At 37.1% G+C, this 17,193-nt stretch overlaps 1 protein-coding gene across 2 annotated transcripts in view; it reads left to right on the top strand.

Annotated features, from left to right (window-relative positions):
* The window catches only part of Lurap1l (leucine rich adaptor protein 1 like), a 43,658-nt gene extending 27,365 nt beyond the window's left edge, over window positions 1-16,293 (top strand). For both annotated transcript variants that reach the window (XM_070033179.1, XM_070033178.1), the window contains one exon: window positions 15,533-16,293. In XM_070033179.1, coding sequence (XP_069889280.1) covers window positions 15,533-15,907 — 375 coding nt within the window. In that variant the 3' untranslated portion in view covers window positions 15,908-16,293. The remainder of the gene's footprint in view (window positions 1-15,532) is intronic.
* Window positions 16,294-17,193: the final 900 nt, after the last annotated feature.

Genomic DNA, 17,193 nt, shown 5'->3' with positions numbered 1-17,193 from the left:
ACATTTTCTTGATCCATTCATCTACTGAGGGGCATCTGGGTTGGTTCCATATCTTAGCTATGGTAAATAATGCTGCAACAAACATAGTTGTGCTGGTAGCTTTAGTGTAGTCTTGTTTGTAAACATTTGGGTAAATGCCCAAAAGTGGGATTGCTGGGTCATAGGGGAGTTCTATGTGAAGTCTTTTGAGGAACCTCCATACTGCTTAACATTTTAATTTCTAAAAGCTGAGGAAGAAATATAAAAATTTCATCATGTGTGATCTGTGGTGCCAGAGATATCAATAAGCTATTTGTGGAAATGAATTGTACATAGTAACGAAAGGGTAATAGCACTGACCAGAGACACTACTTAGTACTCAGCTGAGTCATGATGTGACATTGTGAAATAGGTATTTGATCTTCCTCCCTGTGTTGGGCTTACGACTTTTGAAATTCTTAGAATGCCTTTTTGTATAGTGAGTTGACTGATGGCTCACAGCCTGTTGGTGATTTCAGCGTGGGAGGGTAGACCACAGCATGATTAGAGAATTGGAACTTTCTTCCCCAACCCTAACCTCTGGGGAGGGATAAGGCTGAAGGTTAAGTTAGCCAATAATTCAATCAATCATGCCTAAAGAGAGAGGCCTCCATAAAAAGTTAAAAGCACAGATTTCAGGAGAGCTGAGCTTGTAGAAGTTCCTGGGAGGTGAGCACCTAGAGAGTGTTTGGAAAGTCTGTGCCCCACCCCATCGCTTGCCCAATGCAACAACTCATGTATCCCTTGTGATATCTTTAATAAGAGGAGCACAGTGCTCCTCTTCAGCTCTGAGAGTGGCTTTAGCAAATTAATTGAACTCAAATAGGAGTTATGAAAGTTTGATTTTTTAACTATTGAGTTAGGAGTGCAGAAGAACCACCTGGGACTTGGCATCTAAAGGGAAGCACTGTCTTGTGGGACTGTTTAGTGTCCACTAATGGGATCGCTTGCTTGCTTGATAAGTGGAGGAGAGCATCCTGGCCCATACATGTGATCACAGAAGTCTCCCGAGGAAAAAGCTCTTTGATTTCACTTTGTTTTTCTTCTTGTTCTCAGACACAACTAATCAGAGACACGAATCCTTTAGAAACACAAAGCAAATCCATTCTCTTCTTGTGGAGTTTTACCATGTTCCCATTGTAAAGACAACACCTGGTCCTATTTGAAATACTCAATTCATTGTGTATCTTTCTCTTAGGCAATTGGGAAGGGGCATTTTTACAGGATAAAAGATAAGATGTAAAGAAATTAAGGCTATATAAGATGATGCTAAGTGAACCCCAAGATATGGACCTGAGAGGTCTGTCTGTATTATTATTGTTTTAACTGTACCATGTAATTTTATTTTTGTTGTTGTTTCTTTTGTATGTTCTTTCCCCTATGGCATATCCACTGTTGTTAGTGTATTTGATTTTGGTACCCTGCATCTTGTATACACATATGTCTAATGTGGGGAGGGGAAGGGGAATAACAAAACGCTGAAACAAGGACACAGGATGACCCATTGCAACAAGGAAACAAGCATACCCACAGGACAGTATATTGGCAAAGAACTTTACAACTTTAGGAAGGGAATGGGGGAGTGGAGAGTGTGGGAGATGGGGGAGGGAAGGGATAGTGTGGGACAACAATAAGAAAGGGAAGGGGTAACAATGATCGACAAGTAATGTAGTCATTGCCTTACTCATGTAACTGTAACCCCTTTTTACAGTATCCTTGCAAAAAAAAAAAAGTCCAAGAAGTTAAATCTGACTCTTAGCTCCAATTAACCACCAAAAAGTTGAAAGTGGAGCTATGGTTCACGTGGTAAGAGCAGTAGCTTTTATCAAAAAAAAAGCTCAGAGAAAGCCAGGCAATGGTGGGTCACACCTGTAACCCTAACTTCTCAGGAAGCTGAGATCTGAAGATGGCAGGTCAAAGCCAGCCTTAACAGAAGGTCCGTGAAACTCCTATCTGCAATTAAGCACCAGAAAACCAGAAATGGTGCTGTGGCTTAAAATAGTATAGTGCTAGCCTTGAGTGAAAGGCTCAGGGACAGCACCCAGGGCCTGAGTTCAAGCCCCATGACTGACTGACTAAATCAATCAATCAATCAATCAATCAATAAAGCTCAGAGACAGTGTCCAGATCCTGAGATCATGCCCCAAACTGGCACACAGAACAACAAAGAAAAAGCATTTTATGGGCATCTGTAAATAAACTGATGCAAAACAAGAATATAATTTTCTTTCTCTTGGTATTAAAAGTTTTTGTGAGACAATTCCATTTATTCTTAACAGGGAAAATAAGGGGAATTCTTTTGAGTAACCTGTGCCAAGTAGCAGAGATTCCTTGTCTAACCTGAATACTTTAGCTTTGGGCTGATTTTGGCTTGTCCTTGATTTTTTTTTCTTTAAAAAATCACTTAAAAATAATTTTTAAAAGGGATCCTAACTCCAAGCTATTTGTTGCTTAAAGGAACACATGTGACTCAATCAATTATCTAAGCCTACTCAGTTAATACTTTAATTTTCCCTTGCAAATATACCCTAAATTTATGGAACAACTTTTGAAGATACCCTTTACACCTAAACTGTTTTATTTGCATCCTCTGCAAGGATTCCTTAGATGGTGTCATAGACAAAGCCTGCTAGACACAGTCAGATGTCTATTCTAGTCAAGGAGTGGGACATGTTGGTGTTCCAGTAAAAGTATTCTGAAAACCAGATGAGCTGGATTTAGGCAATGGGTTACCCAAGTCTCTTTTTTTTCAGATATTAAAGAAGAAAGAAATTAAATAAATCAGTAAAAGATAAGATATTTCCTGTTAAACTAAACTCAGTATGTACTTTTCATAATAAGTGACCTGACTTCTGCTTGATTCTTCCTTTAACCACCATGTTCACCCCTATGTGTGAAATAAATATTTAGGACATGCTTGCTTTGTTTGTATGATTCAAGTTCTTGTGTTTTTTTTTAAATCTATCTCAGTTGACTCACCTAGCCACCTTTTTAGAACAAACACAAATGCAGATAGTCTCAGTACACACAAAGGAACTTGAAAAATATGACTGTACTGTACCAAGTGTCCATCGAATATGTCCCCAGCCCTCAACTCCTGTTAGCCTTAATTATATACATGGCTATTGAGCTTTTCAGCTCATCTGATAAGGTTATCCTACATGTATACTAATTATTGCAAATAAGGGAAACCATGAGACCTAAATTTCTTTGGGACTAGGTTACACTTAATATAATTTTTTCCAAGTCTTTCCATTTCCTAACAAATGGGGCAGTGTTGTTCTTTCTGATGGAAGCATAGAATTCCATTGTATATGTATACCACATTTTCTTAATCCACTCATCTACTGAGAGGCATCTGGGTTGGTTTAGCTATTGTGAATAATACTGTGATAAACATGGTTTGCTGGTAGCTTTAGTATGGCCTTGCTTGTGATCATTTGGGTAAATGTCCCAAAGTGGGATTGCTGGGTCATAGGGGAGCTCTATGTGTAGTCTTTTGAGGAACCTCCATACTTATTTCCAGAGTGGTTGGACAAGTTTGCACTCCCACCAACAATGCAGTAGGGTTCCATTTTGGCCACATCCTTTCTAGTATCTGTCATTATTAGATTTTTTGATTATAGCCATTCTAACTGGGGTAAGGTGGAATCTCAGTGTTGTTTTGATTTGCTTTTTTTTTAATGAAGAAAAGAGGTTTATTTAGTTTATAGTTGTGGTGGGCCAATAGCATGGTGTTGAAATCTTTTTAGCTCTGGTGAAAATGTCATAGTAGAGTGTATAAAAATGACAGGAATATGTTTGAAAAAGAGTACATGATGAAGATAGAAAGCCAGAATGTTTCAGGAGTCAGGATCCTTCTTTTTATAACACTCACTTCCTACAGAAACAAACCAGCCTCAGGAGGATGACATGAATCTCTCCAAAAGATAGTTCACTAAATGACTTATTTGTTACAAGGCTTCACTTTTTAAAGGTTTTGCCACTTCTCAGTATCACTATACTAGGAACCATGATTCTAGCTCAAGTTCCTTTCAAGAATGCACTCAAACTTTATATAAGCCACAGCAGTAATGCTGAGCCACAGACTAGCCTGTAGTAACACTAGCCAAATATATACTAAATTCTATACTTCAAAATTTCCTACATGAAGCTGGTCAACAAGATTTACTAATCAGCCTATGATTGTTGCACAACTGTGGTTGACCAGCAGTCTCATTTGATTTGCATTTCTTTTATGGCGAGAGAAGTTGAGTATTTCTTCATATGTCTATTGGCCATTCTTATTTCCTCTTCAGAGAAGTCTCTCTTTTAAGTCTTCATCCCACTTGTTGATGGGGCAATTGTAGCAAAAATAATCCTTACCAGAAAGGACAGTATTGGAAAAATAATAATACCAGACTTCAAACTCTACTACAAAGCCATAGTAATCAAAACAACTTGGTACTGGCACAAGAATAGACCTGAAGACCAATGGAATAGAACCGAAGACCCAGAAATAATGAACCCACTAACCTATAGCCACCTAATCTTCAATAAGGGAGCCAAAAAAATAATGGAAGAAAGACAGTAAAAGGTGCTTTCGAAATTGGTTAAAACACCTATAGAAAACCAAAATTAGATGCATATATATCACCCTGCACCAGAATCAACTCCAAGTGGATCAAAGACCTCGAAGTAAAAGCAAACACCCTGAAAACATTACAGGAAGGAATAGGAGAAACTCTAGGGCTCCTTGGCACAGGCCGAAATTTCTTAATAAAGATCCAGAAACACAACAAATCAAAGAAAGTTTGGACAAATGGGATTGCATGAAACTGCAGAGTTTCTGTGTGGCAAAGTACATAGTTAGTAAGATAAATAGCTCACATCCTGGGAGAAGATCTTCATTTGCTATACAACAGACAAGGGTCTCATATCTAAAATATACTTAGAACTCAAAAAAATTAAATCCTCTTGGATGGGCTTTGAATAACAATACTCAGATCTAAGTCTCTCTCAAGTAGTTAGGATTGCAGGTGTAATCTTCTTGTAATACTTATTGTCAGAACCATTACTTGCAGGTATTATAATACAAAGCAAACAAAATTGGGAGATATTTTTTACATTTTTATTATTTTGTTGTTTTTAGTGTATTTACTAGGTTTTATATGTCAATTCAAATTTGTTCATTATTTCTGTCTTTTACATTGTAGAATAAGAAAACATTTTAATTGAGAACAAATATGTCCTCCCCTTTGATCAGCAAAAACATGTCTTATTGTTCTTTACAAAGATTTCCAATTATTCACATATGCAAAAATTTGAAATCAAACTTAAGAATATTTCTAAAAGAAGCCAAGGCAGTAATAACTGTTAGTAACACACAAGCATTTCACCAGTGCTGCTTGACTTTCACAACTCATAAGATCCCCACAACTAAAAGTATCCTTTGTACCCCCTTATAAGTATGGGATTCATATGTTCATTCAAACAACATAAAAGTATAGTCTATTACTTATGAAAGTAAAAACCATGAATACTGATCACAAATTCATAGATGTTTATTTACTAACTTAATTTAATAATACAGTTAATGATTATCTTCCCAACTATGTTTAGGCTAACACAGTACAAAAATATAATTACAGTTAAATGGGAAAAAGAAAGGTTCTAAATTGCAGTCCAATGTAGTTGAGTACATAGTGTCATATTTTCTTCAATGTAGACATTATATAGAAGAAACACTACACTATCTAATCAGTAAACCAATTTAAGAACTATTTTTCAAAGTTAAGGTTATCTAGACCACACTAAAGCTACCAGCACAACTATGTTTATTGCAGCATTATTTACCATAGCTAAGATATGGAACCAACCCAGATGCCCCTCAGTAGATGAATGGATCAAGAAAATGTGGTATATATACACAATGGAATTCTATGCCTCCATCAGAAAGAATGACATTTCCCCATTTGTTAGGAAATGGAAAGGTTTGGAAAAAATTATATTAAGTGAAGTAAGCCAGGCCCAAAGAAGCATAGGTCCCATGGTTTCCCTTATTTGCAATATATAGTATAGGTATGAGTCAAGCGGAAAAGGTCAGATAATGTGATGTTAGGAAAATGAACCCTTAAATATGTATTTTAATGTTTTCGTTTCTTTCATGCATGTGTTTCTAACGCATTTATAAGATTATTTCTTTGTTGCCTTGTATGTCCCTCCCCCACAGTGTAACCCCCGCTTTCACTATATTTGATGTCAGTATAACATGTGGAGGAGATGGGGACAAACAAGTCGTTTAAGGATTCAGGTGGACCTGTTGCAACAATGAGAAGTACAAAATGTCATGTCAAAACCAGCTTTACAATGTCGGTGTGGGGGGGGGGTATAATTGGGTGGGGGGAGGGGGGACGCGGGGAAGGGAGGTGAAGGGTAAACAAAGGAGGAGGCTGCAATGCTTGGTAAGAAATGTATGCATTATCCTGCCCATGTAATTGTAGCCCCTCTGTACAGTATGTTCTCAAATAAAATAAAATAAAATTAAAGTTAAGGTTATCTAGTATCTTCATTAGGAAATCAAATCTCAAAAAAGTTAAATCATATATGCTTTATGCTGGTAAAAATGACATTTGGCTTTTTTTTTTTTTTTTTTTTTTGGGTCAGGTCATGGTGCCTGAACTCTGTCCTGGGCGCTGTCCCTCAGTTCTTCAGCTCAAGGCTAGTTCTCTACCCGTTGAGCCACAGCGCCACTTCCGGCTTTTTTTCTTTTTGCTTATGTGGTGCTGGGGAATCGAACCCAGGGCCTTATGCAAGGCAAGTGCTCTACAACTGAGCCACCTTCCCAGCCCACATTTGGCTTTTTTTAAACGAAAATTAGTACTTGTTAGAAATTCACCATGACCATTTTCTATTTTCATAAGAATTTTCTTTTGTAGCTAGACATGGTGGCTTATGTCTATAAGCAACTTCTCAGGAGGCTGAGATCCAGAATATAAAGGTTAAGCCTACACCAGGCAAAATATTTATAAGACCCCCATTTTATCCAATAACTGTGCACAGTGGTACACATCCTCCATCCCAGCTATGCAGAGATTATTAATAGGAGGATATGTGTGTGTGTGTGTGTGCATGCGTGTATAAAACCTTTAAGTAATACTCTCCAGCTTTATTTTCAATATCTACCAGTCCCCAGAATTGACAGTTGCACGCACATTTTATTCATAAAGGATCTCTTGAGTACATAACTGAAACAATCCCAGTGGTCTCTTATCTACGTGTAGAAACAAACATGACTTGGTAAGTGAGTTAAATAAAATGTGGAACTTTGTGGCCAATATCTGAAATAATGAAACAAATCAGAACAAAGTAACTCGGACCCAGAAGAAACTACAAGTCAGAAACCTAAAAGTTTGATTCAATTTGTAATTCATTGCAGAAACTTCTCAGGGACCTGCAGTGGGAACACACAAAACTTCCTTATGGCAATGACCAAGGCTGTCAGAGTAAAACATTGTAAACAGACTGTCACACAACTATAGGAAGAATATGTGTCCAAGATTGATGAGTTCATTTAATGAAAGAATGAGCAACAAGTGACTGTTAGTTCAAGAGAATTGGAATGAAAACAGATGATATATTTTCTCTTAAGATCATATGAAGTACTTTTCCTAATTCAGAGATAAAGCAGTCAAATATCCAGTACAATAATCAAATATGACTTTTAAAATTATTCTTGCTTTACTAGACACAGTTGTTTGTATTTTTTACTAGACATTAATGTAAAAGTGAATTAATGATCATGACAGGATGAAACAGCAGCTCGTACAAAAGCCTGTTCCCATAGCTGGCTAAGGAAGTGCTTTGATGGGCCTCTTCGGCTATCTTCTAATATTTCCTTGACCAGATATTCAAATTGCTTTGTTTCTACATGTTGGATCCGGTTTTGAGATGACTTTATATTATATTTTTAGAAGTCTTAAAAGAGGATCGTACTAAGTTTTAAATCTCCTCTGGTAAATCTAGAACAAAGGGTTTTCCTCTTGTATTCAGAAACCACTGTCCAATTCAGAAGTTGCTCCAACAATTGATGCACCTGTGAAGTTTCAACATCTCTCGTGCTGTCAGTCAATGAATATAATTTGTATCAAGTGCAATATAGTTTAGTACTAGGTCACAGAGCGAATGTAATGATAAAAAATTTTAAAGTTAATGACATGGAATCAACTTCTTGCAAAATCCTGTTTGAACTCTGTTGTTCATCTAAGGGATCAGAGAGACAAACAAAAGCAGTCTCTGTGGATCAGCTGGTTATATGCAATTTATAGTACAAGTTAATTTCTTTTCTATTATTACGAAGAACACTGAACATCTTTTGTATCAACATAACTTTTATTACATTTATGTATTTGGTAGGATACCAATGTGAAACGGTAAGTTTTCCCTAGGGAACTAGTTGTTGCTCACCGACTAACACATCACCCTGGGATTTTTTCCTTTTGAAGTCATGACCACTGCAGATTATGGAGGAGTCATTATGACGTCCTAGATTTCCATGTGAAAATGCGAATTTTAAGTTCTATAGAAGAAAAAAGCCCATGTGCAGAATAAATAGTATCAATGAAGACACATTTCTCAGAGTTCTGAATGTGAACATGCAAAGTACATGATTTTTGCGAATCTCTTAATCAGTGATTTGTAGTCTGATCTATTAGCCGCAGCTATACTTTGTCCATTTGTAGTAAAAGTACCCAGAGAATTAATTTTCACTGTTTTGGAATATGGGGAAGGAAGTGATATGCCAGGCATTGTAGGTACCAGTATGAACTCGAATATGATGGAATAAGAATGAAAAGCTACATAGCTTACTTTAGTAATCAGAAGACTCAGCAGGAGGAGCTGTAAAGACAGATCTTGTTAGCAGGCCTGGTAGAATTGATGTGTAAGATTCAGGGGAGCCTCTTGTGCCCCCTTCACATAAATCAGATGTAGCTTCCAATGTAATTCAAACAGCATTCATCAGTCAGTTGTACTGATGGCAGAGTTTTCATGTGGGTAATTTTGTCTTTGGAGGAAATTATTCTTCTCTAGGGCTTTGAGGAAAGACTGTAGTGGTTTAGTTATTGCCTGGTTCCTTCTATAAACAACACAAATGGAAGAAGACAAAGCTGACTGATAGAAAAGTTGAATTCTCTCTTGTTCAATTAAGAGAAAATTTTGCCATAAATTTGAAATTGACTCAGGAAAGAAAAGCTTTGTGGAAGGTTCAGTACTAACATACATATGACTGCAGACTTAATTTTTTTTTCTCCTATAGATTTTGAATCCAAAGCAGAAAGATGGGCAGAAAGGTCATACAAGGTCTGTCACTGAAAGGAGATTATAATGTCCCTCCAAGAAAATGATTTAATGAGTACATTATAAATACAGGTGTTCATAAAGTGACTGGAAGTTATAAAGATGGTTAAGCCAAAATCTTCTCTAATCATCAGTTCTGGTGTATTAGGAGAGGGGAGATTTGGTTATAAGGAAGTTTTCCAAGGGAAAAGTACAATTAAGCTGGGATAAGCTTCTGAAAAAACAATATCCCAAACTCCTAGAGAGCAGCTCTTCAGTTCAGATATAGATGTTTTGCTGTTTTTTCAACATTTGTAAATAAAAAATAAAAGTAGAGGAAAGACTTCATGTGAGATATGATTACACAGAAATATATATGGCTAGAAAAGAAGTTTGCCAGAATTAAATTCTTTCTTCAATTACAAAGCAGGACAAAAACAATGCCAATTGTTTTCTCCTAATTAGAACCTGGGTTAGAACATTCCATGAAAGGCAAATCTAATCCTTTTTCCAGGAGGTTCGTTATTATGGACTTGCGAAGAAGTCTTTCATCTGTTCAATTCATATATTATATCTTGCAGAACACTTGGGGTTTGTATGATGAATATTGTGGATCTTACAGTAGGAAATGTAGCAGGGAGATGGCTTGCTGTATCCTAGACATGACATTCATAAATGAAAGAATAAAAGTGGTGAGATAGGACTTTATGAAAAGTCTGATTACATATTGCTAGCCCAGACTTCAGTATGACATGATGGAGAGAAAAAAATGTCCTTCTTTGGAAGATACAGGCAACAGCTTTTGAACACATTCCATATAATTTACACATATATTAAATACGACATGCATATTTGTCTAAAAACACAAACACAATTTTTTATTTAAATACAAATAAGAGCACAAATTATTATGACAACACATAAATTTAGGAAGGGTGATTAAAATTCATGGAGAGTTCAAGTGTCTGGCTTTGGCCACTGGCTACTGTAGGTACTCAGCAACAAAACGGACTATTCTGTCTCTCCTGCTATAGCCTGTTTTTCTCATAACAAAAAACAGTTTATTATTCAAATGGCTACAGGAAGACAAACAGTCCGAACAGAGGGATATCCTGAAATTCTCTGATCTCTAACATCTTGTTATCAAATACTAACTGAAATAAAATCTCACTACATAATGCAAATAAAAATATTGGTTGAACTCCTAACTTGAATGCAGACTTCATAGGACCTCACGGCCTTGATGAACATCAGAATACAACTCAGTGATTTCTCTTCACATGTAGGGAAACTGAGAGCCTGTCCTCCAAGCTACTTTATCCAAAGATGAAATAAGTGGGCTATGTCAGTGAGAGACTGGGACTATGTACCCTATTCCTCACACCACTACAAGAGAAATCAATTTGAGTAGCAGCTCAGGAGATTTATTCAGGGAATTAATTAATCAAGGATATTAAAATTCAAAGTTTGACCACATTCTTCCTTAGATTCTGTCATGAAAATTTATAACTTTGGCATTTCTTCACTATTCCAATGACACTTTGGAAAGAAAACATAAATCTATAAAAGTTTTCTATGGGAAATTATTTGCCTTTTCAAGATCTCACAATTTGAATTCCTCCATAAACTCAACTTCACCACTTGTTAGAAAATGACATGAAATTGAATCATTTTCCCTCACATACAAAGTCCTGTTATGCTCTAGTCCTGAAACATGAGAAGCTGGGTGTGAAGATAAATCCACCACAGTGCATATTGCAGAAATTGGAATGTCCAGAGTTGAGGAGGGGAAATGGGGAGGGTGAGAACAGGTTATTGGCAAGTACTTGAGCCAATCATTTTTATTGGAGTGGGGGTAGAAAGGAAGGAAGAACACATCCTGTTTATTTGTTCCCTTTGTTCAGTTCATTTCACCAAATATTTACAGTACACCTGTGCTGCACTATCACCCGTTCTCACTTCTGAGCAAACAGAACAATGTTTGAAGTGTGACTCACATCTTGAAGTCAATTTCCTTTTAGAGATACTACCTGTGCTCTGTAAATTTAAGCTGGGAAGAATTTTACAGTTCATTCAGGATCTAAGTCTTGTGACTGACTAGAAATTGGATTGAATGTTGAAAATATTTAGGTTCTGGAATGATCTTTCCTGAACTACTACTTTCCTTCTTCACAAGTCACCTAAGATCGATCTATACTAATGTCACAGGTTCCTGACAAATGGTCATATCTGCAGCAAAGCTGGTAATTCAGCCACTGCACAGACCCTGATTGAACACATTCTGGATCTCAGACACTCTGTTTAGCCTTGGCACAGGTGGTAGGTGACCAGGGAGATCAAGTTCCTACGCTTTGTAACTCCTTTGTGTTCATAAGGTGGACAGAAAACAATAAGTGAATAAGAAGTTTGATATTGACTAATCATAAATGTTATTAAGAAAACAACAGACAGGAAACTGGACACCATGGTTCATCAGAAATGGACTCTTCAAGGATGTAACATTTAAACTCAGACCTTGAGGAAAGTCCCAATTCTTAATATGCTTAGTGTTAAGTCAGAGGACCTTATAAGACCTTAACTCAAAGAACCACAAGATTTTGTGGCAAGGCTGTTCTGTTCTTAATTGATGGCCAGACATAACAAGGACTGGAATGAGTAAGTAAGAGTGTGGGAAAGTGGGACTGGTGATGGAGACAGAGGCAGCATTGTGCTTAAGTTTTTTTTGGCAGATGGCTCATCCTTTCAAGATTCATCAGCAACATAGCTACACCTTAGTTCTTGGAGAAAGCTGTGTGTAGAGCAGGTGAGGGCTCAGTGCCTGGAGCTCCCAGGAACCGAGCAGAGTGGGAGCAGCCATGTGAACAAGCTATTCCAGCGCTCCCACAGAAAGAGGCAGCTGTTGACTCTCGCCAGAGGACACAGAGTTAGACACAGTTAAATCTATAATCATTATCAGCCACATCGATATGTTCTAACCGACTTACTCTAATCATTTCCCCTCCAACAATGGCTCAATGGCCTGTGAACATTGTGCCTTCTGATGCAAAAGATGTTCTTATTTAAATAAATCGTTTCATGGTCAAAGGAAGCTTTTGTTACTGTATAGTCTGCTCCCCTTTTATTCTTATTACACAATAAAATAGAAAAATCTGTATTAGAGGCAGCCACTGTGTAAGGCAGACAAAAATTGCTGTCAAAGAATTTATTCTAAGTGCATTTTAACTCTGGATGACATAGTTATTGGGAACATGTATTTATTACTATTTTAAGGATGAATCTTCCACTGATCTTAACATTTTGGGTTTCTTAAGAAATAATTATTGCATAGGGATGACCTTCAAGTATAGAAGTAATATAAATGATAGCTTGTTTCCTTAAAGTTGAAGAAAAGGATAAACAACAGGATAACTCAAAGCAGTCAGTACCCAACAGCACAAAATAAGTGTTATTAAGATCACTACTGAAGTTGACTGTGTCAGCATTTGAGGGTGGGCCTAGTAAGTACTACTTTTTGGAAACAGCAAGGTTGGAAGAATGAAATAGGGAGGATTTGGAGAGGAAGAGATAGGAGTATTTCAAATGAGGAAGTAAGTAATGGGATGGGGGGGGGCAGGGAAGAGCAGGCATGGGGGAAGCACCCTCAGAGCGTGGCCTGGATCTGAGCATTTTTCATTGGACAGGATGGGGATATGAACACATGCATCTGTGGTCTATTTGGGGAGCTTCTAAGAAGTGGCCAGACTGGCATTAACCATGCCTACAATGGGTACAGTAAGTTTTATTAGTCACAGAGAATTTTGGGAAGCTTTTGGCTCATTGAATTTCCAGGATCCTTAGTAGATCCTAGATATTACCTGATGATTGGTAATTTGTAAATGTCCATATTATTTGTAAGTTAAACCGTTTGTTGACAGCTTATGGGACAGATGGGTGATTTTGAGCCAGAATACCTCCTGTCCCAACATGGTCATTGCAAAGTCATTGAGCTAGGATCATAAATGGAGAAACTGCTCAAGCCTTTGGTTCACGTTCTTCTGGTCATGAACACATCAGAGAGAAAAAAATTTCACTGTTACAGTGAAATTGATGCTTTTTGTCAGAGAGACCACTTTCATATCTTAGCAAATTCATTTTTTTTAAGTATACTTAATTCTTTGTTCACTTTTCATTTTTCTGAAACCTGTAATCTTATATCACTGGAATCAGTAGTGGAAATTTTATCTCTTAAAGTTTGTTCACCATGTTCATTCAATCCAAAGTTCACTTTCAGTTATGGATTAACTCCTTACCAGGAAATAGTTTTATGAATGCATTTTTTTTTAGCACAATGGGCTCCTTTTTCTCTTATGACTTAAATCAGTCAAGAATGAGTGTCTTTGACAATTCTTGAAACCCACAAATCTGCATTAACTTGGATCTTAAAAAAAGAATTGTCATGACCCAGCCTTTGTGGTTAATACTCCAAAAGTGGAAGAACAAACCATAATGAATGTGAATAGGACCTCTAGTGGTCAAAGATGTCTCTACCTCCTGTTAGGCATTGCACCTAAGAGGGCACCTGGAACAGAGCCAATCACAGAATTCTGTACAATAATCCTCAGTCACTACATCCTTGATATTGGTGTTCCCCCTTAAACTTTGGAGAATACCAAGCGATTGTACTTTGTGGTTTGGGGACACAGATTTTTTTCATCATTCCATAGAATTATTAGAAGGACCATACAACAATCAGGCACCAGTGACTCATGCCTGCAATCCTAGATACTCAGGAGGCAGAGATCTGAAGATTGCTGTTTAAGGCTAGTCTGAGCAGCAAAGTTTGTGAGTCAGAAGTAGAACTGTGTCTCAAGTGATAGAGTGCTATCCTTGAGCAAAAGAAGCTCAGGGACAGCCCAGGCCCAGAGTTCAAGTCCAAGGACAGAGATTTGAACAACACACACACACACACACACACACACACACACACACACACACACACACACACACACACACCAGGCCCAGAGTTCAAGTCCAAGGACAGAGATTTGAACAACACACACACACACACACACACACACACACACACACACACACCACACCCCCATTGAGATGGCACAGAGGAATGTCACAACTCAATTTTGAGCAAGGGTCCTGAAACAATCAGATCAGCAGAAGTATTATATACTTCGTTATGTAAATTGGATATCCTAGTATACTGGCACTTTTCTGATAGAGCAATTCATTTCTTCTTGAGAGTGAAAGCATTATTCAGCTGTCTTTAGGCCAGTATAGACATGAAGCCTTTTCTGTATTCTTCTGTAGATTTCAATGTCTTTCTCTCTAAAATGAGAGAAATATCTGTCTGTCCTCAGGTTGTTCTAGTGAATGTTGAGTTTTTGTTCTGATACCTGGTATATTGTCACTCAATAAAAAAGGTGTTGATGATTATTCCTACACTTTGATCTTCTCTACACTTCCCATGGTCCACACAAATATTTTCATGTAAACATAAACTATAAATGTAGCCACACAGAAAAGAAATTTCTTAGCAACAAATCTGCCATTCTGTGTGATACTTTCAGGTAGTTTAGTTAGAGCCAAAAATGCAGTACAAGTTTTTTTGTTTTGTTTTGTTTTGATATTGTTACTATTAGGTAGTTATACAAAGGGATTATAATTCCATAGGTCAGTTTATGAGCACAATACTTCTTTTTTAAAATTTTTGTCAGTTGTGGGGCTTGAACTCTGGGACTGGACACTGTCCCTGCACTCTTCAGATCAAGGTGAGTGCTCTACTATATGAGCCACAGCACCACTTCTGGTTTTATTGGAGATAAGAGTCTCACGGACTTTCTTTCCCTGGCTGGCTTTGAACTGTGATCCTCAGCTCCCAGCCTCCTGAGTAGCTAGGATTACAGGTGTGAGCCACTGGTGCTCAGCACAATACTTCTTAGTCAATACTACCTCTCCTTCCTTCTCACTCATTTTCTCCCACAATAGAAGTTTTACTGATCTAATTGGCAGGGAGTAAGCTATTTGTCTATGACTCCTACCATGAGCCAGTAATTTCCAAAGTGGTCTTGAACTCTAGTATAATTACTTGCATTTTACTCTGTGATTTTAAAATTGTGAATTGCAGTAACAGGATTCAAATGAATTTGTTTTGTGTTGTTTGCGTTGTAGAGAGTAACTGGCATGTCTTTCTCCCTCTCTTCCGTAGGTTAACCTCAGAGCCACAGATGTTAGGCTCATGCGCCAGTTGCTCGTTATCAATGAGAGCATTGAGTCCATCAAGTGGATGATCGAGGAGAAAGCCACCATTACCAGCCGGGGCAGCAGCCTCAGTGGCAGCCTGTGCAGTTTACTGGAGAGTCAGAGCACCTCTTTACATGGCAGCTACAACAGCCTACACGATGGCAGTGATGGAATGGATGGTATCTCTGTGGGAAGCTATCTGGACACTTTGGCAGACGACGTCCCAGGTCATCAGACTCCATCAGACTTGGACCAATTTAGTGACAGCTCTATAATAGAGGACTCACAGGCACTATCAAAGCACCCCAAATTGGATTCTGAGTACTACTGCTTTAGCTAATGACCCAAGTTTTTTGTTTTTGTTTTCTGCACGGGACTGGTGTGCAATTGACTTGTATGCATTCTTCTTCTCTGCTGCTATATTTTTGGTGTGATTTTTTTTAATGAGGCAACCTTTTTAAAGAAGCTTATTTTTAAACTGCTTAATGACATTTCTGTTGCTCCTAATATTGCTCATCTAGTCTGATTTATTTTTCTCTGTCACATCTTTATTTTTATTTATTTACAATAAAACATTCTCCCTTCTCTTACAGTAGCTTAGGCAAAGTGTAGGGGAAAGAATAAGCAATAATGATGTCTTTGTTTTTGTTTTCAGAGTAAGGGGTCAGGGATTACAAAGAAAACTTTGCTAAATTTTACAATAAACCAAAGTATGATGAATATTAATTTTGTTGTTGTGTCTTTAAATGATTCAAGATTTTATCTTCCAGAATATACTGGGATATATTTGTGTTTATCTGTTAAGTCGAATAAAATGCATGGGCTAACCTTACATCATTCCAAGGCTTCAGTGTCCAGTATGTGATCAGTACTGTTATTCATACTTTTCTATGTGGCCCTATGGAAGCCCCTAGCTATATAGATGCTATGTTATTGATACTATATATTACCATTTTGTCATCAATATTAACTCAAAGCACAGATTTATTGGATTGATAATGTCAGTGAACAATTGAGACTAGTTATGGAAGTGACTAGAAGCAAAGGTATCCTGAATTAGATGCATTTTAATATTTATTGACATTTTCTTTTATACATTTTGATATTCTGATAAATTGTGTAAGTACATTGTTGTATAACTACAGATGAAGAAATAGATATGTAGATCCTAGATACCCTTGAAGCAAGGTAATTATTTACTTATGAAGCCCCACATGGCATTTTTAAATCCTGGATGGATATATAATCTCTTAATTTTCTCAAGTGACACCTGGAAATATAACTCATGTGTAGTGAGTGAAAACATTTAGTTTTGATGTGATATTTGATAATATCACATATCAATCCCCTCCATTTTACTTATCTTAATTATTCCTAGTGAGGTATTTAAAAGTTCAAAACTATTCCTTATAATGTTGTATGTTTTGCACTAAACACCTCACAAAAATGAATCAAAAAGTCTTATTCATAACTGAGAAGCATCCATTCTCAAGAAATATTTAAAATGTATCAGTCTATAATTTGCACTAGTCTTTCCCCATGAATTTCTTTTTCTTTTTTCCTGTGAATACATCAGCACTATTTTTCAGAAAACATCTCTTTTTTTTTTTTTTTTAATTGTATTTT

The sequence above is a fragment of the Dipodomys merriami genome, unplaced genomic scaffold (genome assembly GCF_024711535.1).
Source record: "Dipodomys merriami isolate MVZ:Mamm:240054 unplaced genomic scaffold, mDipMer1.0.p SCAF_22, whole genome shotgun sequence".
In the NCBI taxonomy this organism is placed as follows: Eukaryota; Metazoa; Chordata; class Mammalia; order Rodentia; family Heteromyidae; genus Dipodomys; species Dipodomys merriami.
Note: the sequence above shows the minus strand (reverse complement) of the source record. Positions and strands in the feature narration are given on the sequence as shown.